This window comes from Ctenopharyngodon idella, chromosome 19 (genome assembly GCF_019924925.1).
Source record: "Ctenopharyngodon idella isolate HZGC_01 chromosome 19, HZGC01, whole genome shotgun sequence".
Taxonomy (NCBI): domain Eukaryota; kingdom Metazoa; phylum Chordata; class Actinopteri; order Cypriniformes; family Xenocyprididae; genus Ctenopharyngodon; species Ctenopharyngodon idella.
In genome coordinates this window covers 30,874,249-30,898,612 of record NC_067238.1, presented here as the reverse complement: position 1 = coordinate 30,898,612, position 24,364 = coordinate 30,874,249, and the positions used below count along the sequence as shown (strand labels likewise).

The 24,364-nt window shown below is 35.4% G+C and overlaps 1 protein-coding gene across 1 annotated transcript in view; it reads left to right on the top strand.

Annotated features, from left to right (window-relative positions):
- The window catches only part of csmd3b (CUB and Sushi multiple domains 3b), a 484,809-nt gene that overhangs the window by 50,915 nt on the left and 409,530 nt on the right, over positions 1 to 24,364 (top strand). Inside the window, 1 exon segment of the mRNA XM_051873165.1 lies at positions 12,934 to 13,156. Within this exon segment, the coding sequence (XP_051729125.1) occupies positions 12,934 to 13,156 (223 nt within the window).

The following is a 24,364-nucleotide window of genomic DNA, read 5'->3' as shown; positions in this document are numbered from 1 at the left end:
TTTCAGGTTTAACGCATTTAAAATAGTTAACTCAGTTAACGCAGCATCCGTTTGGCTAGTGTTACATTATATGATCATGCTCTTATTCACACAAATGCTTTTAAATCATTCAAGCACCACAAGAAAAATTGAGATCGCACTGTCTGTGAATGTCGTGTCATGTGACACACACATGACTTGTGTGCAAAGAAATATGTGCGCCAATATCGAGTTCTCTTTCACGCTTGAACAAACAATAGCACAGAGAATTATGCCAAAATGGCAGTTTGTCGAGTATCCTCATAAGAGCAGTCTTAAATGAGTTAAATAATGTCTTAAATGAACTTAAAGAGTTGTGAGGAAATGAGATGCGTGTCAGATCCACGTCATGTTTGGCAGCGGCAGCTCTTAAAGTGACAGCAGCCTAATAAACCAGTTGCTGTGATGACTGTCATTAATGTTAATCAAAGAACAAAGATAACAGAGAAAATTTTAGCTTTAATAAGAATTAATCTATATTCCATTTATAATTTATGTAGTGAAGACTGTAAAGTGTTTGATAACTTCAATTTCTGTATATTTCCACAGGTAAATATGACATTTATTATAATGGGTTTATGTGAAGATTGTTTTAAGTTCGCTTAAATTAAAAGTTGTTATTTTTTTTTAGCTCAATAAATGTTAAAATTGAGAGCTTTCAGTCATACTGTAATGTTGGATGTCTGTAATTAATGTTTAGAAAAAAATAAATCAATTTCATAGATTCATCATTAGCAGTATTAGTATCAGTAATATTGGCCTTCACTTATAAAAAGACGCCATTGAACAAATATTTAAAATATACTGTCTTTAAGTTGTTTCTACATTAATTTGGAGAGTAACTGTGAAATTATTACAATATAAAAATATTAAATCTCATGTGTTTTTAATTGCGATTAATTACAGAAAAAATGTGCGATTAATTAGTTATTTTTTAATCGATTGACAGCACTAATTATATTATATTATATTATATTATATTATATTATATTATATTATATTATATTATATTATATTATATTATAATGTATAAAAATATGTAAATATGTATTTTTGGTTGTATGAATTGTATTTTTTGTATTTATGTATGTTATGCATCCTTATTCTATAAAATAATTATAAAAATTAAAACCGCTTACCTCCAGTCTAAAGAAATCCTGCTTTGTGGCCATTAAGCTTTCCAAAAAACGAGTAGCCCTCTTTTTTTCTCCCCATTTTTCCAAATCATCTAAAAACCCAGACAGGCCTGTTTTCTCTATCACAGAAGACGAGTTGTGTAGGATTAGGTTAGTGATCATTACAAAGCCTACCTTTACTAATGAGCTAGTGTCAGCCACTACCCTGTGACAGAGAGTGTGTGTTTGTGTGTGAGAGAGACAGTCGGACAGACAGCATGATGAGAGTGTGACTGCGAGCAGGCTGATTAAGGCAGGTGCGGAGGGTGTTTGCTGTGGATTTGTGTGTGTGCATGGGAGACAGCTGGAGGGCTTTGCCTGGGTTATTAGAGGACTGAGAAGCCATCAGGATCGATCAGCTCCGCCAAGACGACCCGACATGTAACCGATGCCCCTTTAATTAATCCTCATCACCAAGAAACACACACACACAGACACACACACAAGATATGCAGTGAATTGGAAAGTCACTAGACTCCCTTGAAGTATTGATGCATCCCTCCTGTCTCCATGGAATATCAGACCTGTCCTGGATAATAGGAGTGTGCTATCAGTGATTAAATGTTTTCAGTCGGCAGAGAAACGAGTAGGGCCATGCATCATGCAAATCACGATTATTAAAGTGGTACAGACTGTTATTTAATTAAATATAATTAATGTTTGTGTGTGTGTATGTATGTATATATATATATATATATATATATATATATATATATATATATATATATATATATATATATATAGATATATATATATATATATATAGATATATATAGATATATATAGATACATACTCGCCGGCCACTTTATTAGGTACACCTTGCAAGTATCAGGTTGGACCATTAACATGACGGCACATGCTAGTCGATGAGTTGATGAGCTTTGTTGTTGTTGAGCAACCGAAGCTCGAGCTGTTAAAGCTCCACCCTTTTCTGGAAAGCGGGCCGGGAGCAGCAGCTCATTTGCATTTAAAGGGACACACACAAAATAAAAGCTTGGTTTTGAACATGTGAAATTGCTGAAAGTACTATAGAAATGTCCAGTAAAATGTAATCTAAAAACAATATTGTTTTAGATTATGCTAATGTAAAAATGCAGTGTTAACATTTAATGTTTTCATGATAAAATTGAATAAAACAGAATTTAAGAAAATTACAGAATTTCAGAACAATAATAAACTGTTTTTATAGGGCCCTACATGAGAAAGGTCCAAAAGATTGAGTGCTCGACTTTGGTAAATTATCAAATTAGTGAAATGCTTTGTTCAGTCATCTAAAAACCCCTGCTTAATGCTGTCAAACTCTAATGCCAAGCACTGTATCTTACAGCTTTTGTTTTGTATTATGGTTCGGTTATGGATCCAATCAAGATCTATATTACATGCATGATTTACACCATCATTGTGATTAATGTCATGCGGCAAATGTGTGACCCACCATGCGTCTTCACTCCTAATTCGTGTGACAGTAGACGCTTAATCCCAACAATTATCACTCAACAAACAAAGCTCGGTCTACCAGACAGACGTGATGTACGACCTCTCACGGTGACGGTCATGTAATTTTTCACACCGCCTCGCCACCACGTTCCAATAGCACTGTCTGGCCTGTGATTGACAGTTTGATCGGTTCTCCTCCATCTCGTCCTTCTTCCATTTTCCGCTCATGCTAACGACATGTTGTCTGAGGGAGCTGATCTGTCATCGTTCTCGTTCTCTGTCTTACTCATACCGCCTAAAGCAATGGTCTTTTTGTGCAAGGCAGCAGGGGTTAAATGCATTCTATACATTGCTAAGAGCTCACTTTGTCTGTCAGTGACATGTGACAGTGTAGATTGTGTGCCGATGCGAAAGGGGGGGGATATGCAGCGATGACGAGGGCCTAGCATCAGTGACATTTGAGGGATACAGACAGAAATTACACTATAAGTGACAGGAACTTAAAGGACAATGGGGCAAAATCTGTGCACGGTTCTCATCTGAAACTTGCGATTGTGCAGATTCCTCTTGAAATGACTGGATTTTGCCTGCAACGGTAAATGTGGCTGCACCTTTACAAATTAACTTTTGTGCATCAGGGTGGATAAACACTTAATTTCCCAGAATGCATTAACTGTGTTGAATTTCTCTCCAGAAATTCCTCTTCCTGTCATTCCAATTGAACCTTATATGCTGTGTGGACAATTCAATTCATATTCCAACGAATTAACTGAAAAGGACCCAGTTCTTCAATTAGGAGTATTGCGCAACCCTGGTAGGCACATATTTCTGTGCGATTTTTAAATGCAGGAACCAAGGAACCAAGACCACCTTTAACCGTCCTTCAGGTTGCTTTCATCTGGTCTTCAAGAACTCCATCTATCCTCTGAATCATAGGTCCTACCTTGAGAATACTGCTGTCATATTAGTCGAGCATTACGAAGACAGCATGCCCCCATCCAGTGAGGACAGTGTTCCCATGAAATCTGAATGTCACAATAAGTTTGCAGGTTGCTGATTAGTTGTAGCAGATATACATTGAAATCTTATAAACACCTTCATAGTAGACATATTCTGCTAGCCTTTATCAAATAATAAAGGAGGGATGTGAAAAAGCAACACTTTCTGGTCAGGAGTGAATACTTCAGTGTTGTTTTGGTTGCTAGAATGGATAAATTAGATTTGTCTGGTGCACTCGGTCCTCATGTACCTTAAACCACAGTTAATTCGAGCCACAAGTGGTGCTGAAGGACTATGTCTGGATATAGTTTATTTTATAGACCTTTATAGACATTGTCTTCTTTTTATACAGGCTTATAGAAGTTATGTGGGCTCTGTCTCAAAATTTATTGCATTATATCCATCAATAATGCCCTTTGCATGAATCACGTAGATGCTAGCGAGTTGATATTTTAAGCACAAAAATATGTGGCATGCATGAATATTGAGTAAAACAAATGCACCTAGTGCACAGCATAATCTGCCGCTTACATTTTAATATTCGAATGTGATCAATACTTGGTACAGCACAAGCCATTAACGATAGTGCAAATGACATTTAACATAAAAACAAAACGGTTAACAGGTTTTTCATGATGCCTAAAAATCCTTTCTAGGTACTGTACATGGACAACTCACTAGATTTTTAGACTATATATCTGTTATACTGTAATATCTCTGCATTTGTGTCGTTTTTTCAGGAGCATCTTTAGATGGGAAAAATCTTACTCATTGTGATAGGGGCAATTGTTTCAGGTCTACTGAGAATTAGAAGTAAGGAATGGGAATAAAATATTCCTTTCATCTGACCTTTCCTTTTAAGAAGACTTTGTCATTGGGGAGTGCAGTTTAATAATTCATTAAAGGGAAAGCCTCGCTTCCTTTAGAAATCTAATTTATCTGTAGAAAAGCTTTCTTTGAGGCTTAATAATATTCTGGCATCCAAAGTCCTGTGGCAGGTTAGCAAATTTCGACTTACTTGTGGATTAAGTTCCGTGTTGTTGTTGTTTTTAAAATTAAAACCATAGTCATTACACATGTGATTAGTTTTTTTGGTAACACAGTTTACTTAAAGACTTTATGTATAATGCAAGGTGTTCATAATGTACGTTATAATGCATTATGTCTTTTAATAAATAATTGTAACCAAAGTTAAAATGCATTATTATATTTGCAGATTCCTTGTTACATCTGGTTGTTTGTCATGTGTTTTACTGCATTATATTTTCTAAAGGTGTTTAATGAATAGATCAATATTAAAATGTTTTATAACTGTGGTTGCAATTATTCATGAGACCATACAATGCATTATAAGGTGCATTACAAGGCATAATTAAAATGCTTTTATAACGCACTATATATAAAGGCTTTAAGTAAAGTGTAATGGTCAATGAAATGTGCTATGAATGTACCAGTGCTGCTACATTTAGCGGGAAATTGTAACTATCACCTCATTGAGCATTTACTGTATTAATCAGCCACTTTGACTGAATGCATTCAGCTGCATCAGAGAACAATGGTCACTGATTGACCAACATTTACCAAGTTCATGGCATCAGATATTGTGTTAGTTAGGGGGAGTTTTTATGGTCTTTACAACGAGAATCCTGTGAAATTTGATTGAGTTGTATGTACTTTGATGCATGCTGGTTTGTTATTGTGGTGTCATCATAGATGATCGGTGTCCAAAATGTTAGGTACAAAAACTGAAATGTTGATTATCATTTTTCATCTTCAAACATCACTTACTAGTGCATAAATGAATTCAAGTGCATTAGCTGAACTGTCTGAATTTAAATGGAATTGATCCCAAACATATTGTACTTGTACACATTCAGTTGTTGTTCTTATTCAGGTTGACTGCAGAAACTGCTAAATGCTCTCAAATGGAATTAAAGCAGATTCAAATCGATATAGCATGGTACAGATAGGTCTTGTTTAAGAGGGGTCTTGGCTTACGCTTGGGTAAAAATGAGCTTGATCTTTCTTTCTTTCTTAAAGACAGAGTCTTGCCAGACTACTCAGCTGCATTGTCAGGGGTAAGAAAGATGTGATGTGGAAATGCTGACCCAGGTGGCGCCAGCCTTTGTTGTAAATATGGGGTGGCAGGAGGAAGCACGAGTGAAATACAGAGAAAAAGAGAAAAGTGTGGCCAGCTGCCAAGGTAAAAACGAGACACAAACCTTTGCCAAATAAACCTGGACAAGAAGAGAGGACGAACATACCGCCTCGCCTCACACCTCAGTAATCAGCATGAACATCTACATAGTGTCAGGATCAACAAACAGCTTGAGAAAAGAGCAATACATGCTTCTATCTCTGCAAGAAAATTAGCAATTAGCAGTGTGTACTCATAATAATAAGCACAAAATTGGTAAACACTTGAAGAAAGCAGATTATTAGTACCACTTTGACCTGCTAGAAATCAGCTAACATGTTACAAATCATGTGTTTTGGAACATGTTAACTGGTTACTAGCTGGTCCAAGATGTCTGCCAGCTTAGATGGACAGCTAATGATTAGCTTGGGCCAGCTAGGAACCATCTAACATGTTCCAAATCACAGCTACCAGGGGTTTTGAAACATGGTTTCTAGCTGGCCCAAATTGGTCATTAGCTGTTTGACTACCCCTTGACCGCCAGATGGTAGATGGTTTGTTGCTGGTGCAAGATGGTCAACCAGCATAGATGACCAGCTAATGGCTATCTTGTACCAGCTAGAAACTAACTAACATGTTTCAAAGCAGAGCGTCCAGGTGTTTTGGAATATGTTAACTAGTTTATAGTTGGTCCAAGTTGGTCATTAACTGTTAGACGACTACTTACTTACCAACTGGTAGCTGGTTTGTTGCTGTTCCAAGATGACCCAGGTTAGATGGCTACCGAATGACTGCTTTGGACCAGCTAGAAACCAACTAATATTTTTCAAAGCACAGTGTCCAGGTGGTTTGGGAAATGTTAACTGGTTTCTAGATGATCCAAGTTGGTCCAACTTGGTCATTAGCTGTAAGACTACCAATTGACCGCCAGCTGGTCAATGTTTTTTTGCTGGTGCAAGATGGTCTACCAGCATAGATGACGAGCTAATGGCTATCTTGTACCAGCTAGAAACCAACTAATATGTTTCAAAGCAGAGCATCCAGGTGTTTTGGAATATGTTAAATGGTTTCTAGTTGGTCCAAGTTGGTCATTAACTGTTAGACTACTACTTAATTACCAACTGGTTGCTGGTTTGTTGCTGTTCCAAGATGGCCCAGGTTATATGGCTACCTAATGACTGCTTTGTACTAGCTAGAAACCAACTAATATTTTTCAAAGCACAGGGTCCGGGTGGCTTGGGACATGTTAACTGGTTTCTAGCTGGTCCAAGTTGGTCCAAGTTGGTCATTAGCTATTAGACTAACATTTGACCACCAGCTGGTAGCTGGTTTGTTGCTGGTCCAAGATGCCCCAGGTTAGATGGAAAGCTAGTCTAGCTTAGACCAGCTAGAAACCATCTAACATGTTCTAAATCACAGCTTCCAGGGGTTTTGAAACATGGTTTCTAGCTGGCCCAAGTTGGTCATTAGCTGTTTGACTACCCCTTGACCGCCAACTGGTAGATGGTTTGTTGCTGGTCCAAGATGGTCTACCAGCTTAGATGACAGCAAAGCACAGCGTCCAAGTGTTTTGGAATATGTTAACTGGTTTATAGTTCGTCCAAGTTGGTTATTAACTGTTAGACTACTATTTAATTACCAACTGGTAGCTGGCTTGCTGCTGTTTCAAGATGGTCCAGGTTAGATGGCTAGCTTTGAAGAAAAGAGTCAGCTAAATGACTAAATGATGACTGCTTTAGACCAGCTTGAAACCAACTAATATATTTTAAAGCACAGTGTCCAGGTGTTTTGGAACATGTTAACTGGTTTCTAGTTGGTCCAAGTTGGTCATAAACTGTTAGACTACTACTTAATCACCAACTGGTAGCTAGTTTGTTGCTGGTCCATGATGGCTCAGGTTAGATGACCAGCCAATAACTAGCTTGGACCAGATAGAAAACCAGCTAATATGTGCCGAAATACAGCTTTAAGGTGTTTTGGAACATGTTAACTGGTTTCTATAGCTGATCCAAGATGGTCTGCCTGAAAGGGAGCTGGTTTGCTACCAAATGTCTCCATCAAAGATTTTTTGAGGTCTTGACACATCCAACAATTACATAATAGTAATAGTTTACCTAACATACTGTACCTAATAGGAAAGTTTGGGGAGTTTGTGCCTCTAAATATATCTTTAAAATAAGTATGCTTGCTTACTATGCTGAATAAATCGCAAAAGCATATAATTGATCACCTTGGCTAACAATTAATATTGAACAAATGTTTCTATTGGAACATCTTCTTAAATCCTTGTGAAATGAAATAAATTGTGGTTAGTTTAATTTCGATGTTGCATAGGCTGCTCAAGCCTACGACATGCCAAGCTTTTCATGATCTCCTTTTGATCACTGGCTCAAGTGAAGTTGTTTATGTGAGTCAAGATTTTAGAGCCTTCCTTCATAAGAAGCTTACATTCTCTCCTTAAACTCTACCCTACAACATGAATCACCAAGAAACTTTTGAGATCATTCCCTCAAGTCATACATTTACTCAGTATTAAACTTCAAAAAAGAAGCCCACAATGTTCATAATGGGCAGAGGCGGTCAGATGATTCAACGATTCTTCTCACTAAGCTGATGATCACCTCATCTACAGCAAAAGATAACAAAATCTCCTGAAAATGTAGGTGTCTTGTGGGATCTTTTCTGTACTGCTAGAGATGTGTAGGTGCCTTAAGTCCACATAGCCAGCTCTACTACACTTCTCCTCTATCCCCATGTTAATTAGCCCCTTAAGGGAGAGAAGAGAGATAAATAGTAAATCTTAATTAGGTGGGTTTTTTTCATTATGGGCATGTCAGTTTGGTTTATCAGCAGCTTCTCAGATGCTATGCTGAGCTCTTTTAGTCCTCGTATTAGATGGAGTGGGCTAAAATCTCTGTATTAATCTTGTTACTTAAGTAAGGGTGAGAACTGGACAATCTTCCAGCTGTCTTCCATCTCTGGGGACTCTAATAAGGGGGACACGCTTGCAATGAAAGAGATTTATTTCCTCACCAATGGAAAACTATCTCTTTGTGGGTAGCATTTACTTCTCTTTAACCTGCATTACTCCCTAAACTAATCTTAGAATGGCTAGTACCATGTGTTATGGTCCCTTGGAAACTATCTTAGTAAATACCTCAAACTACTTAAACAATTGATACATATGGCGATGTTCGAAACATTGTGTGTTTAGCTTTAACACGTTTAACTTTCTCTTGAAACTCAGCTAAGCTAATGTGCTAGCCATCTAATAGCTATATTTTACTTCTTGTCAATGATAAACATTGTACTTTTCTCTTGCTGTTCTACAAATTGTGGCTTGTAAGTGCATATAAATCAAATCTAAATACTACCAAAATAAGACTAAAGCATACTTACAGGCACAGCTAACAGATGTTCCTTATTTTGTAGCTTCTATTAAGCATCAATTCTTAAAAACTGCAATGAAAAATACTTTTATAGCACCACTCCATTCCTGACTGTCTACATTATTCACTGATATTTTAGTAATAATTGTATGCAGTGCAATATTTCCTTACATATCCCTGGACCTGATTCTAGCCCACTACAAAGATACATAATAAAATATACATTACGTGTGATGCTGAAGAAAGTGTGGCATTTCTTGTTGCATCATAAACACAAGCTATTGCGATACCAGTAAATGCCACTTTGGGCTAAATCTTAGTTCTCTGCATGCATTTTATGGCTTTGATTACACTTAGTCTGTGATTTAATAAAGGTTTGCTTGTAGGAATGCCAGAGCTGATCTACTAACTTCGTTTGTTGTTATTGCGTCTTTCAGATGTGCAAAACCGCATGTCTTGCTGTGTCTTGTTTTTCTTAATGAATATGTTTTGGTGTCCTTTCATATGCGTAAAATACAGGGTGGTGTCAATGCAAACAATTTAAATTGCATCTGCAAGTGATTTATCAAGCTTGAAAGTCATTCAGATTTGGTAAATGCCTGTGCAAATTCATTACAGCCAATACACAGGTATTCATTTGATTTAGGTATTACGATCAAGTGCTTATGGACAATATTGGTTTTCAACTGAATATCAGGGTTTTAAAATATGAAAATATCATATGCTTGTATTGATAGACTATTAACATGAATATATAAATATATTTACTATGTATATTATGGATGTCAAACCTTTTTGCAAAATCCCCCACGACAGATCAAAAAGCACACATATTTTGTTAGACTGAACAAGCAAAATGTTTTGAAGTTATGTAGGATTTTAGTAAATCAAATCTTTAGAGTCATGTGTAAAGAAGCTTTGGTTTCTAGATCTCCCTTCTGTCATGTCAGGTTCTCAAGTGAGACCCATTGGATGTTGTCATAGCAAATCTACAACCCACGAAACTGACCATCAGTGACCATATGACTGGCTTGCCTCCTCACAGACACAGTCAGTCCCCTTGCTCTACTTTGAGATGCTGAAACTAATCATTGTTTGTGTGTGTGTGTGTGTGTGTGTGTGTGCGCGTGATAGAGTGTTTCTTCCTCACACTCCTTGGCGACCGCGTTGGTGCTAATTTCCCATGGCAGCTTATGGTGCAATTAGAGCCTAGAGGGCCTCCACCCTTCACACCGAATCACTGACGGGCCACTGAACAATCAGGGGCGGCAGGAAGCAGATCGCACACATGCCTAGGGTTGTGAAGAGATATAATGAATAGTTTTGACAAAATAAAAAAGAGGCAAAGTTGCAGAAGTTCCATCCATCCATCCATTGTTATTTCAAATATAGTTCCATCAGATTTGTTAAATAATGGTAGATTTACTCATTTGCTTTATTCCAAATGATGTAACAAAGTAGGCTTTACTTCATTTTAAAGGGGTGGTTGATTATGATTTCACTTTTTAACTTTAGTTAGTGTGTAATGTTGCTGTTTGAGCATAAACAACATCTGCAAAGTTACGACGCTCAAAGTTCAATGCAAAGAGAGATATTTTCTTTTAAAGAATTCGCTTTTTAAGGACTACAACAAACAGCTGATAGGGACTACAACAAGCTTCTTCCCAGGTTAGTGACATCACTAACCCTAAAATTTACATAAACCCCGCCCCCGAGAACACACAACAAAGGGGGTGAGGCCATGTTGGGCTGCTTTAGAGAAGAGGAAGAGTTGTTGTAGTAGAGTGTTGTTGACATGCCGTCATTTTACGCCGGACTGCTTCACAAACGAGGCTCAATTCAACGCTGGATTTGCACAAAAGATTAACATGACGACACATGCTAGTCGATGAGTTGAATCAACTCCACAGCAACTACATAAGTTTATCCACTAACCATTAAGTAACGTCCAGTTTCATTCTAAAAGTTGTAACTTCTTCCTGAGTCTCTCCATCAGTGTCGACTCCGGTTTGAACAATGTAAGGCTGAACACCGTTACTGACAATCCTCATTTTGGCTGCGTGAGATTCTCCAGCTTTGTTGTTTTTGAGCAACCGAAGCGTGAGCTGTTAAAGCTCCGCCTTCTTTTGGAAAGGGGGCCGGGAGCAGCAGCTCATTTGCATTTAAAGGGACACACACAAAAATGGCATGTTTTTGCTCAGACCCAGATAGGGGCAAATTTGACAAGCTATAATAAATGATTCTGCTGTTTATTATGAATTATTATTATTCTAAATTTTTCCCAAATAAATAAATAAACAGAATGTGGATTGATTGATTGATTGATGGACTGACTGACTGACTGACTGACTGACTGACTGACTGACTGTTTGTTTGTTTGTTTGTTTGTTTGTTTGTTTGTTTGTTTGTTTGTTTGTTTGTTTGTTTGTTTGTTTGTTTGTTTGTTTGATTGATTGATTGATTAGCATTCTGACTCTTTCAGGGTTTTAGTTTTGAGTATCACTGTATGATATTTTTATATAGCCATCCATTGGACTCATGAAACTGGTTTTTGTAAAGTCAGATTCTTCAGACCCTTATGTCATAAACGTGATGATTATCACAGTCTACTGTACAGCCCAGGGCCAGTGAGAAACAGTCTGAACTTTCTGAACACACACATACACTCATGTGAGTTTGCTACCTTAAAGCTTAGAGACTGATGGGCAAAGACAGATGAAATACCTTACAGATGTGAGCTGAATGCTGGGTTAATGTGGTTCGTTGTGGCCACATTCCCACAAATATTCCAAATGATTGTCCCAGCTCAGCGTTGATTAGATCTGGACAGACTTTGCCTTCCAAACTGATGTTATCTGCTCAGGTTTTGTGCTGTAATATGCGATAGAACTGGTTCGGTTGATTCATTAGTCATCAGATTGGATTCAGGGAATTGGGTTGCTTGAGCCGCTCCTGTGTTGAATTCGTGGGTGAGAGAGGGCAAAATGGCGGTCCGTTTGAGACATACCCAGATCAATTCCTCTCACAATGTGGCAATAAATTACAACTTACAAAGCTCAAAGGGATACGAATTCACTGGCTAGCTGCTGAAATGTGCAACATCGAGTGTACAGCTGTTTTCTGTGACAGAAAAGCTGTTAAATTCTCTTTAGATTAAAAGCTGCAATGTGGTCATTTTCTGTGATCATAAAATTTAGTTTTATTCTGTTTTAACCAACAATGCCCTGCTTTGTTATGGGATGTGCTTTTAATTGTTTGATATAAAGTTATCCCAAAATGAACACCGTCGGCAGTGGAAAAACACCTTTGTGTATAATATAGGATTTCCATTGGCCTCATGACAGTAGCTTCTAATTGAAGATTGCTTTAATTATACAAACAAGCTTTCCTTCACTCAATATGTTATTGAATTCCACTGAAATCTTGTGAGACAGGTCCTCTTTAAAATAATAATACTGCCAGGAATGAATGTCAGACTGTACTGACCATGAATCCAATCCTCAATCTTACACTCTCAGATCAACTTTATAGCTGTACAATTAAAGGGATATTTCACCCAAAAATGAAAATTCGATCATTTTCTCACCCTCATCTTCCAAACATTTTCAAACTTGGTGTTACAAGACACACATGAACCAATAAGATTTGGCTTAGTCTCTGTATGAGACATGATGGTTGTGTTTCTGTGGATGAGATCCATTATAATTTAAGTGAAACATGTCATAATTGTGTCATACTGCTGACCATAGTAAACACTCCTCTCTTTTTTCTTTACAGGTTTCATATATACATGTGGTGGAACATTAAAAGGAAGGAATGGGACCATTGAAAGCCCTGGTTTTCCATACGGATATCAGAACGGGGCAAACTGTACATGGGTTATTGTAGCAGAGGAGGGCAACCGAATTCAAATAGTCTTTCAGTCATTCGCAGTGGAGGAGGACTATGACTTTTTATCCCTCTACGATGGACACCCGCATCCAGCTAACTTCAGGACGAGGTGGGTGCTGTTTATAATGACTGAGTTTCATGAAGCATACAGCTGCATCATTACTGTATCAGAAGTTAAAGTGAGAATAGAATACAGAAACTGTGCATATCTGATCATGGGAGGATGGAGGAAACACTTTGCTGAGTATGATTTACGGTGTGCCTGTGAGCAACTTGATTGTGATGCCAAATGAAAGTGCTGCCAAGAACTCTCCCTGGATAATTACACTAAAAAAAAATTAAGCACTATTTTCTAACTTGGCCATTGTTTCATGGACTCCTCTATCTTTACAATCGACTCTCAGCTATATAAAGTTACATGCATAAAAGCTATATACATAAAATTTACGGTTAAACCTTTAATTTAAGAACACAGATTTGTAGGGCTTTGAGTGGATTTAACACAAATTCTCTGCAAAGAAAATAACTATGTATTCTACTAAAACAACTCCACCATTTTATAAGTCCACAACACCAGTGTGAATGTACATAAATGGTAAATGACTGCCTCGGTTGAATTGCAGGTAATTTATTTGCATGTCTGTGCTGTTTTTGATATAAATATAAAAAGATATAAACTCGCAATTGCGAGTTATAAAGTCAGAATTGTGAGTTATAAAGTCAGAATTGTTTGCTATAAAGTCAGAATTGCAAGATATAAAGTCAGATTTTCAAGATATGAAGTCAGAATTGTGTGATATAAAGTCAGAATTTGGGAGTTATAAAGTCAGAATTGTGTGATATAAAGTCGGAATTGGGAGTTATAAAGTCAAAATTGTGAGATATAAAGTCGGAATTGGGAGTTATAAAGTCAAAATTGCGAGTTATAAAGTCAGAACTGTGTGATATAAAGTCGATTTGTGAGTTATAAAGTCCCAATTGCGAGTTTATAAAGTCAGAATTGTAAGTTATAAAGTCAGAATTGTGAGATAAAAAGTCACAATTACCTTTTTTATTTTTTATTTTTTATTTAACTAGGAGAGTAGACAAAGATGTTAAAATGGGACATAAATCTAGTAATATGTGTAGTAAACATGTTTGTAAGGTATACGGAAGTTCATGGATTTTTCTTTCTTAATCACCAGATTTTTAGTTCAAATCTATATGAATTTATCTCATCTCATACCAAGTTTATCAAGTTTTTTCACCATTTTTGTCTTTACTGTTTAGTTAATAGTCCTGCAGTGTGGCAGATTTGTGTGTGTTTGTGTCTTTAGAGATGCATATGTGCATATTATGTAGGTGTGGAGATGAAGAAGGAGGAATAATGACAGAGCTTAATTAAACAGTTGAAGAAGTAAATAATGCAGGATTCTGCAGGCACTACATTTGTGTCTTGCATCGCCATTTTTGCTGGCATCTCAGACAAATTGCATGTTGCTATTCAGCCGTTTTAAATTATGCACTGCAATTAGGGATTGAGCCCTCTCTCTATCTCTCTTTTTTCTCTCTTTCTCTCTCTCTCGCTCTTGTCTGTTTAAAAGGAGATATATATTGCTTTTTTATGGCATCTTCTACTACCATCGTCCTTAGAGGTCCACCACAAATACTTTGCTGCATCTAACAGCCAATTATGTTTAATATATCTTTATATATGGCCATATAGTATATGTCCTAAATGCCTATATTTAATTATTCGTATTCATTTAGACTTTAATGACCCCTATCCGAGCACACTGAGGGTGTATTGACCTATATAAAATGTAAGTGTCATGTCACTGTTTTTTGCACAGCGGGTGCATTTGTTTATTCGTTTGTTTGCTCGTTCTTTCTTTCTTGCCTGTGAAACCTGTGTGGGCGATGAAGTCTCAGATCTTGATGGGTGATAGATGTCTTCCGTCCTTATTTTACATCAGTAATGATTATTAATGTGACCTGGCTTGGGTTCTAAAAAGAGTGCCGTTTAAATTAATTATAGACTAACAATGCCAGGGACTGAGTCTGACATCTGAAGATTTCAGTAATTAATCTTTAAATATGTACAGATCTGTCTGAATCATTTACAGCTTTGCGCAGATATATCAAAACAAATTCTAAATAGTTTTAAATGATCGTTTGGTTGGCAGGCAATTAAGCATCCCTTCTTAAACTGTAATTGCACAAACATCTGGTATTCTGTTTGAAAATATCACTCGTGTCTTATATATAATGGTTGACTGATATGTTATTTTTCAATAACCAGAGTAGTCGATATACTGCTCATATACATTGTATTTAATCAAATATAATGATAACAAATAAGAGAGCCTTTGACATCACCTCTTTGGTGATCTTTGCAGTTTTAATGACACGTGCTACAATGATCAGTCAAGTAATTAGGATCATTTAGCTTTAAATTTGTAAATGAGTGCTGTTGTGGTGTTTTTTCATAAATGGCTCTTAGCGAATCTTTTGAGTGAACTATTCAAAGAGTCGCTCGTGATCAGTGTTGGGGGTAACGCATTACATGTAACATGAGATATGTAATCAGATTACTTTTTTCTAGTAAATTAACGCATTACTTTTAAATTTACATCAAAATATCTGAGTTAGTTTTTCAAATAAGTAACACAAGTTATTTTGTTTTCCCATTTATTGACTGACAGCTTTCCTGTTCCCATGTTGAGAGAAATCGGGACTAAGTGCAGATGTGTTGTGTGTGCTGTGTGATCATGATGGTTATTGTAGTTCTAGACTAAATGTGAGCAGGCATTTATTCATAATTAGGCATTAACATCACATTTGTGTTTTATTTTTATTTTTTTATGCAATAGTAAGAGTGAACATTCTTCTCCTGCGTCCTTTTCTTCTGCAATCCAGAATGGAAGCACAGCTTTTTTTGAACTGCGCTTTCTACTGTACAAGCATGTTTTTTTTTTTTTTTCCTTCAGCCTGAGGCTTATTCATTTCACTTTTGGTGTGAAAGTGCCTTTACATTTGCCAAAAATATAACTTTTGGGGGGTTTTGTTATTAAAAAAACAAACACGCAAGCCCAGCCCAGGTGAGAAAAACTAACACAAAAGTACTGTAACGCATTACTCTTCATAAAAAGTAACTTAGTAACACAATTAGTTACTTTTTAGGAAGTAACACAATATTGTAATGGATTACTTTTTAAAAGTAACTTTTCCCAACACTGCTCATCATACTCAGATAATTACTCGTCGCCTTTACCAGTGTAGTTTTGTAACATAAAAGACAGACTGAATTAATCAGTGCACAAATTTCAATGATTTTTTTGGTGAACAGAATCAAAAGATACGAGTCACTGGGATAAATCAAAATCCTCATCACTAGTTAAAGTTTTTAAATATGACTTTCATTGGTGAATAATAATTAACTGGCTTGTATCTACAACAACAACAATAATAATAATAATAATTATTATTATTATTATTATTATTATTATTGCGGTTGTTGTTGTTGTTGGATTAATACCAGTTAACCATTATACACCAATGTAATAATAATAATAATAATAATAATAATAAAAAACATAATAATAACAACAACAATAACAATATTTATTTTATTTAAATTTACTATTTTATTTTATTTTTAATTTTTAATAATAACAATATTTTTATTTTTTTATTTTATTTTTAATTTATTTTGTAATATTTTTATTTTTAATTTATTTTATATTATTATTATTTTTTATTTAATTTTATTTATTATTTTACATATTTTTATTTCACATATTTATTTATTTATTTATTTATCATTATTAAAATATTTGTAAATAATTAACTGGTTTTAATATAATAATATTGTTGTTGTTGATCTCTCAGTATAATGTTATCTAGTCATATATCTCAGTGGTAGCCTATATATCCTGAAAGTCATTTTTTAATACTAATAAAAGTCCATTTATTAGTATTTCTTTCATCTTATTCCATTGTGCTCCCTTTCACCTTCACTTTGAGATATTGTATACGTTCTTCTTTTTCTTCTCCTCCGTCTGAGCAGAAAGCACTCATACATGTGGCTGCTGGGCTGCGAGCGGTTCATGTAGTAACGCCGGGTGTCACTATGTGTGTCAGACTGTGAAAGAGACCCCCTGAGTGAAGCCAGGTGTAATTGCAGACGCTTAGCCTGTGGAGCTAGCAATGTAATTAGTCATCAGCATGTAGCGGGGATGGGACAGAGGAAGCGAGAGCAGCCACCAGCAATTATTCATCCCCGTCCTGTCACTCAAAGCTACCCATCGCCATAAATCACTTGCCGTTTGTTTTGGCGTCTGATGGAGGTGTCAGCGCCGGAGCACTGTACTGACGCATGGACAGAATGTGAAAATCAAGAGGCACTAAGATTTAAACTTAATTCATTCCTGTGTCTTTAAGTCATGCATATGCATGAGATGCGAATGCATGCCAATACAGGAAGACTGTGAGTTGGTTATAAAAGCATGCAGCAGGCCTGGGCGCATTAGCGGATAACGAAGTGACTCGCAAACAAATGACATCTCTCTATTTTCAAACAGATTACGTAAATGGAGAATATTTGTTTTACTGATATTATTTAAAACCTGACATTTCAACGTTTCTTTAGACATATGTCTCATGTTTGTGTGATAAGTATTCTCTAAGTTACAGTTCATTTTCTGAGGAGAATCAAAATGGACTTCACATTGAGAGAGACGACATGTCACGCATCATGTTAGTTTTCTTTATTTTGCAACGAGCACAACATTTAGTTTTTACTAGGAATGTACACAAATAAAAGCAGATATTCTGTAGTTTCAATTGATGCATTAATTTTATCTCTATGACAAAAAAATGACAGAGTAGTTTAAGTCGATTTTGCTGCTATGTGAAGAAAATCTTTAAAGAGTGTTAAAGTTTAACCAAAAATGAAAATTCTGTTATTATTTACTCATTCTCATGTCATAATATGACAGTTTAATAGTGTCTATAGACTGTCTAGATCCAAAAAAGGGTAAATACAAGAGCAAATAATGAGAGAATTTTCATTATGTTGGTGTACTGTCCCTTTAAATGCACTGCTTTTAGACCTAATGCTTACCACAGCCATTCAGTTCATCATCTGAGAGGCTGTAAAACCCACAAACAAACCTCTCCCCTTCATCCAGTCACTCTCATTACACTTTCTAGGAATGCAGGGTGAAATTCATTCAGCCATGGGTTACTAGTATCGACTGTAGGCTTCAGAATACAGACTGTCACTCCACTATATTCCAATGGCCTGTGAGAGGAGAGTGACACGTCATTTGTGTGGCTTCTCGAAAGATGTCTCACATACCAAGTGGCTTGTTTTGAATAGCCAGAGAGGGAGAGAGAGTGACAGGCTACGTTTTATCCCTATCTAGTGGATGTAAAGGAGTAGCGGTCTGGTCTGTTGCTGTGCAGTGTTTTCTGCCAAGAGCAAAGCCGCGGTAGAGGGAAAGAGGGCTCTCTCTCTCTTTCTCTGGCTCCGTCTCCTTCTATTGCACTGTCTAGCTTGAGTTACTGACATCTTGTGGTAAATGTGCGAAGTGCAGCGTAGGCTTTAGTGTTTGTATGTACAGCTGTATTCTTGAAGACAAAAGTCATCAATTGATTGTCAGTATATGTGTGTGTCTGTGTTTTAATAAATATATACTAGTATAAGTTTGGGGTCAGATTTTTTAAATGTTTTTGATCAAGGTCTCTTATGCTCAGCAAAGCTGCAATTATTACATCAAAAATACAGTAATATTGTGAAATATTTTTTACATTTTAATTTTGTGATCAAATCTGAATTTTCAGCATCATTACTCCAGTCTTCAGTGTCACATGACCCTTCAGAAATCATTTTAATATGCTGATTTGCTGCTCAAGAAACATTTCTGATTATTATCAATGTTGAAAATGTGCTGCTTCATATTTTCAGGATTCTTTAAAAAAAAATAAACAAATAAAAAACAATATAAATGTATTTGTCACTTTTTGATCAATTTAACACATCCTTGCTGAATAAAGTATAAATTCCATTAAAAACAAACAAACAAACAAACAAACAAACCGTACTGACCCCAAACTTTTGAATGGTAGTATATGTTTAAGTGTCTTTCGTCTGTACATTAGTGTACCATTCATTTACACTTCGTCTTTTTGTTTCACTTTAAATATCTACTATATACAGTGGCCTCAAAAGTTAGTATTTGGACACCTAAAAAAATCACACTTAAAGGTTAAATTCACCCAAAATGAAAATTCTCTCATTATTCATATCACTCCAAATTTTAGCCACTCTGGATTGTGGCTCAAGCTTCAAAACGGGCCAAAAAGCACCGTAAATATGGTCCATTTGACATGTTGCACTATATTCCAAGTCTTCTGAGATCATATGAAAACTTTGTGTGGCAAACAAACCAAAATATAAGTCAATATCCACTGATATTCTTCTCTCCTGTTAGCTGCTAACTGAGTTCAAGAATCATGAACAAATCATTTAGACAAAATACAATTCATACAAATCAGACATCATGACTTCTCTCATGACTACAAGAACAGTGACTTAAATTTCAGTCTGTTTGTCACACAAAGCTGTCATGTGACTTCAGAAGACTGTGAATGCAGTGTACAAGTTGTATGCGTCACTTTTATGGTGCCTTTTGTCATTTTGACAGTCACAGTCTTTTAATTACTAAAATAAAATGAAAATGGGAAAGAAAAGAATAATAATATTTATTAAAATGTATTATTTAATCAAAATAGTTTATTAAAATAACACTGGAATGAAGTACAGATACTGTACTTATACAGATACTGTTTTTATTCATATTTTAAAATATTATTTTTTTCCCATTTTCATTTTATTTTAGTTAAAGTTTTAGTAATTTTGCTATTATTTTTGAGTTGTTTTAAAAATATGTCTGTAGTTTTTATTATTTTTTATTTGTTTTTGTTTGCTTTTTATTATATCCAGTTAAACTAAATTAAAATAAGAAATGTTATTGTGGAAACTAGCTGAAATAAAATAACTTTAAGTGTTTTAATTTATTTTAATTTTACTTTATTTTATTTTATAATATTTAACATTAGTTTATTTAAAATGCATGCCACCTGGTTTGACATTTTGTGGTATAATGTAAACACAATTCTGCATATTCTAAGTGTGACTTAAGTGTCCAAATGCTATATTTTCCTCTTTTTCTGTTTTCTCTCCCTCTCCCTCTCGCCCTGTTTTTCATTTTGCAGCAGCGGTTAGAGTTCCATTTCACAAGCTAATAACAGTATTAGCCCAACAGCGTGGAAAGGCTTCATGCCTTGTTGACCAAGATGAAGTCCATTGCATGAACATCTGTTGTGGAATAAGGTGGCCGAATACCCTGCAATCCACACCTGCTTAAGTTCCTGTTCAGAAATACACTGTAACAAATGTGCTGCCAGGTAACCTAAAAATAAGTTCCATGCAGTAAAATCTAAATTAACTGGTTTTATTCAAGCTAAAAACATTATTTACTGTGGCAGAATCAGCCTGACTACATTAGGTTATACTAATGAAAGTGATTTTGAGGGTCGGATCAGGTAGAAATAACTCCTTAATGAGGTCATATCACAAGGAATCAAATTTTCCTTCATCTTTTGAGATAAAAGAGCTCAATGTATGAAAACATTCGGTAACCTTCAGAACTCAGACTTCCTTCTTAGACCAAAAAGAGCAGCTATTAAAATTAAAAAACGACCTGGCTGAAAATTATTCAGTTTAATAGGATCCCTGATCATTTCGGTCCAACCTTAACAGTATGTGCAGCACATTTTACTGTGAATTGTATAAAATATTCCTGTGATCAAAGCTGAATTTTCAGCATCATTACTCCAGTCTTCAGTGTCACATGACCCTTCAGAAATTATTATAATATGCTGATTTGCTGCTCAAGAAACATTTCTGATTATTATCATCAATGTTGAAAACATTGGTGAATATATATATATATATATATGCACCAATGCACAGATATAGCAGAAAGACCAGGTTGAACTTCTTTGAAGTAATATTTTAGCATAAGTTCTGATGTTAATCCCAGAGATAAAAGGCCAGACTTTATCCAAAAGAAAATAATCTGAAAGGACTTTTTTCTCAAGTCTGTGCTTTTTCTCATAGTCCTAAAATAACTTTGCACCGCTATTTTATTTTTAGCCTTTCTTGCATTACAGTCTCTTGCATTTGAATTTGTTTGCACTCCATTTCCCTGCGTTCTATGTTATCAGGGCTCACAGCAATTACAGCTATTAGATTTTGAAGCACAGTTGATGTGTATTGAAGTTTGCAGATGTCTGTGAGTGAAGCGGTCGGGCTGGTGCGCTTCTACCTCTCCGTGGCCCAACACCCTGTGAAAACAACATAAATCAAGCGGGAGCAGCCTGGCACGAAGTCAAAGCCGAAGTGGTCGAGCCACTGGCCTATTGTGATCATTCACTACTGCACTTGTCCCTTACGCCCTTCCCCTGACTTTACACTTTCAGTGTATTCATCTCCAACACATTGCCCTTGGCTCTGGCTACAGGGACTGCCTTCATTATTATCCACTAAATCAGGACCACTTTGTTTTGTTTTTTCCCTGTTTTTAAAGGGGTTGCCGCTTTAATGCAGTAGGGTAAAAGGTTTATGGCTGGTTTCCATTTCATATGAGGCTACTACATGTGCTTATATGGTGGATAAATCACTGGATACAGTGGGAATGATGCATTGAGAAATGGAATGACAACCAATCATGTGACATTATAAGTGTGTATAATTCAATATAAGAAAGTAACAGCAGAATTGTTTAAATATTCATGCACACATGCACAAATCTTGAACTTATAATTAGTGATTAAAAAAAAATTAAATTAAAGAAAAACGTTCTGGATGCAAAGACTTCCTGGAAAACCAAAATAATCATTTTAAAATTAGCCTTTGTTTGTAAAAACTAAACAAACTCAATAATAATAATAATAAATCATTATATAAAAAAAATATGTATCTTTAGTATAATATATAATAAATTATTATTTTAATAATATTGATATAATATAATATATAAAACACTTATTCTTTAATTTTTCTCAAACTGTTAAATACTGTGTGCTATCAAATGATGAATCACATCCAAAATAAAAGTTTGTTTACATAATAAATGTGTGTACTGTGTAATATTAATTATGTATATATAAATACACACATGCATATATTTTTAAGAAATATTTACATTTATACGTGTGTGTATTTCATATATATAAATATATAATATATTTTTGTTAAATATATATGCATGTGTGTGTATTTATATATACATAATAAATATACACAGTACACACATATATCATGTAAACAAACATATTTTGGATGCGATTAATTGTGATTTATTGTTTGACAGTATATATATATATATATATATATATATATATATACAGGTGCTGGTCATATAATTAGAATATCATCAAAAAATAGTATAATCTATGTGTGTGTGTGTGTGTGTGTATATATATATATATATATATATATATATATATACTGTCAAACAATAAATCACAATTAATCGTTTGACAGTATATATATACAGGTGCTGGTCATATAATTAGAATATCGTGAAAAAGTTCATTTTTTTATTGTAAATTATTTTAAAAAATGAAACTTTCATGTATTCTAGATTCCCTACATGTAAAGTAAAACATTTCAAAAGTTTTTTTTTTAAATTTTGATGATTAGAGCGTACAGCTCATGAAAGTCCAAAATCCAGTATTTCAAAATATTAGAATATTTCCTAAAATCAATCAAAAAATGGATTTGCAAAACAGAAAAGTTAAAGTTCTTTAAAGTATGTTCTTTTGTGCACTCAATACTTGATCGGCAGGACATATTACAGCAAATGACTTGCTCCTAGCCCAAATTACTGCATCAGTGAAGTGTGGCATGGAAGTGATCAGCCTGTGGCACTGCTGAGGCACTATTGAGCCTTCAGATCATCTGTATATTGTTGGATCGACTGTTTCTCATCTTTCTCTTGAAAATATCCCATAGATTCAGGTCAGGCATATTGGCTGGCCAATAAAGCACAGTAATATCATGGTCAGCAAACCACTTGGAAGTGGTTTTTGCACTGTGGGCAGGTGCTAAAGTCCTGCTGGAAAAGGAAATCAGCATCTCCATAAAGCTTGTCAGCAGATGGAAGCATAAAGTGCTTCAAAATCTCCTGGAAGATGGCTGCATTGACTTTGCACTTGATAAAACACAATGGACCAACACCAGCAGACGTCACGCCCCCCCCAAATCATTATTGACTTCAGAAACTTCACACTAGACTTCAAGCAGTTTGGATTCTGTGCCTCTCCAGTCTTCCTTCAGACTCTGGGACCATGATTTCAACATGAAATGCAAAATTGACTTTTATCTGAAAAGAGGACTTTCGACCACTGTTCACTGTCCAGTTCTTTTTCTCCTTAGCCCAGGTAAGATGCTTCTGACATTGTCTCTGGTTCAGAAGTGGCTTGGTAGTCCTTTTCCTGAAGATGTCTGAGTGTGGTGACTCTTGATGTGCTGACTCCGGCTTCATTCTACTCATTGTGAAGCTCTCCCAAGTGTTTGAATCGGCTTTACTTGACAGTATTGTCAAGCTTGCGGTCATCCCTGTTGCTTGTGCACCTTTGCCTACCCAATTTCTTCCTTCCAGTCAACTTTGCATTTAATATGCTTTGATATTTCACTCTGTAAACAGCCACCCCATTCAGTAATGACCTTCTGTGACTTACTCTCTTTGTGGAGGGTGTCAATGATTGTCTCCTGGACCATTGCCAAGTCAGCAGTCTTCCCCATTAGTGTGGTTTCAAAAAACAAAAGATACCCGGATTTTATACTGTAGGGATGGTCATTTAATGAAACTCAAATGTAAATATTCTAATATTTTGAGATACTGGATTTTGGACTTTCATTAGCTGTACGTTCTAATCAACAAATTTACAAAAAAAAACTTTTGAAATGTTTTACTTTACATGTAGGGAATCTAGAATATATGAAAGTTTCATTTTTTAAAATAATTTACAATAAAAAAATGAACTTTTTCACGATATTCTAATTATATGACCAGCACCTGTATATATATACTGTCAAACGATTAATTGTGATTTATTGTTTGACAGTATATATATATATATATATATATATATATATATATATATACACACACACACACACACACATAGATTATACTAAATATACTTTTTTTTTTTTTTTTTTTTTTTTGTGATATGTTAGTAAGACCATGTTTAAACTGTA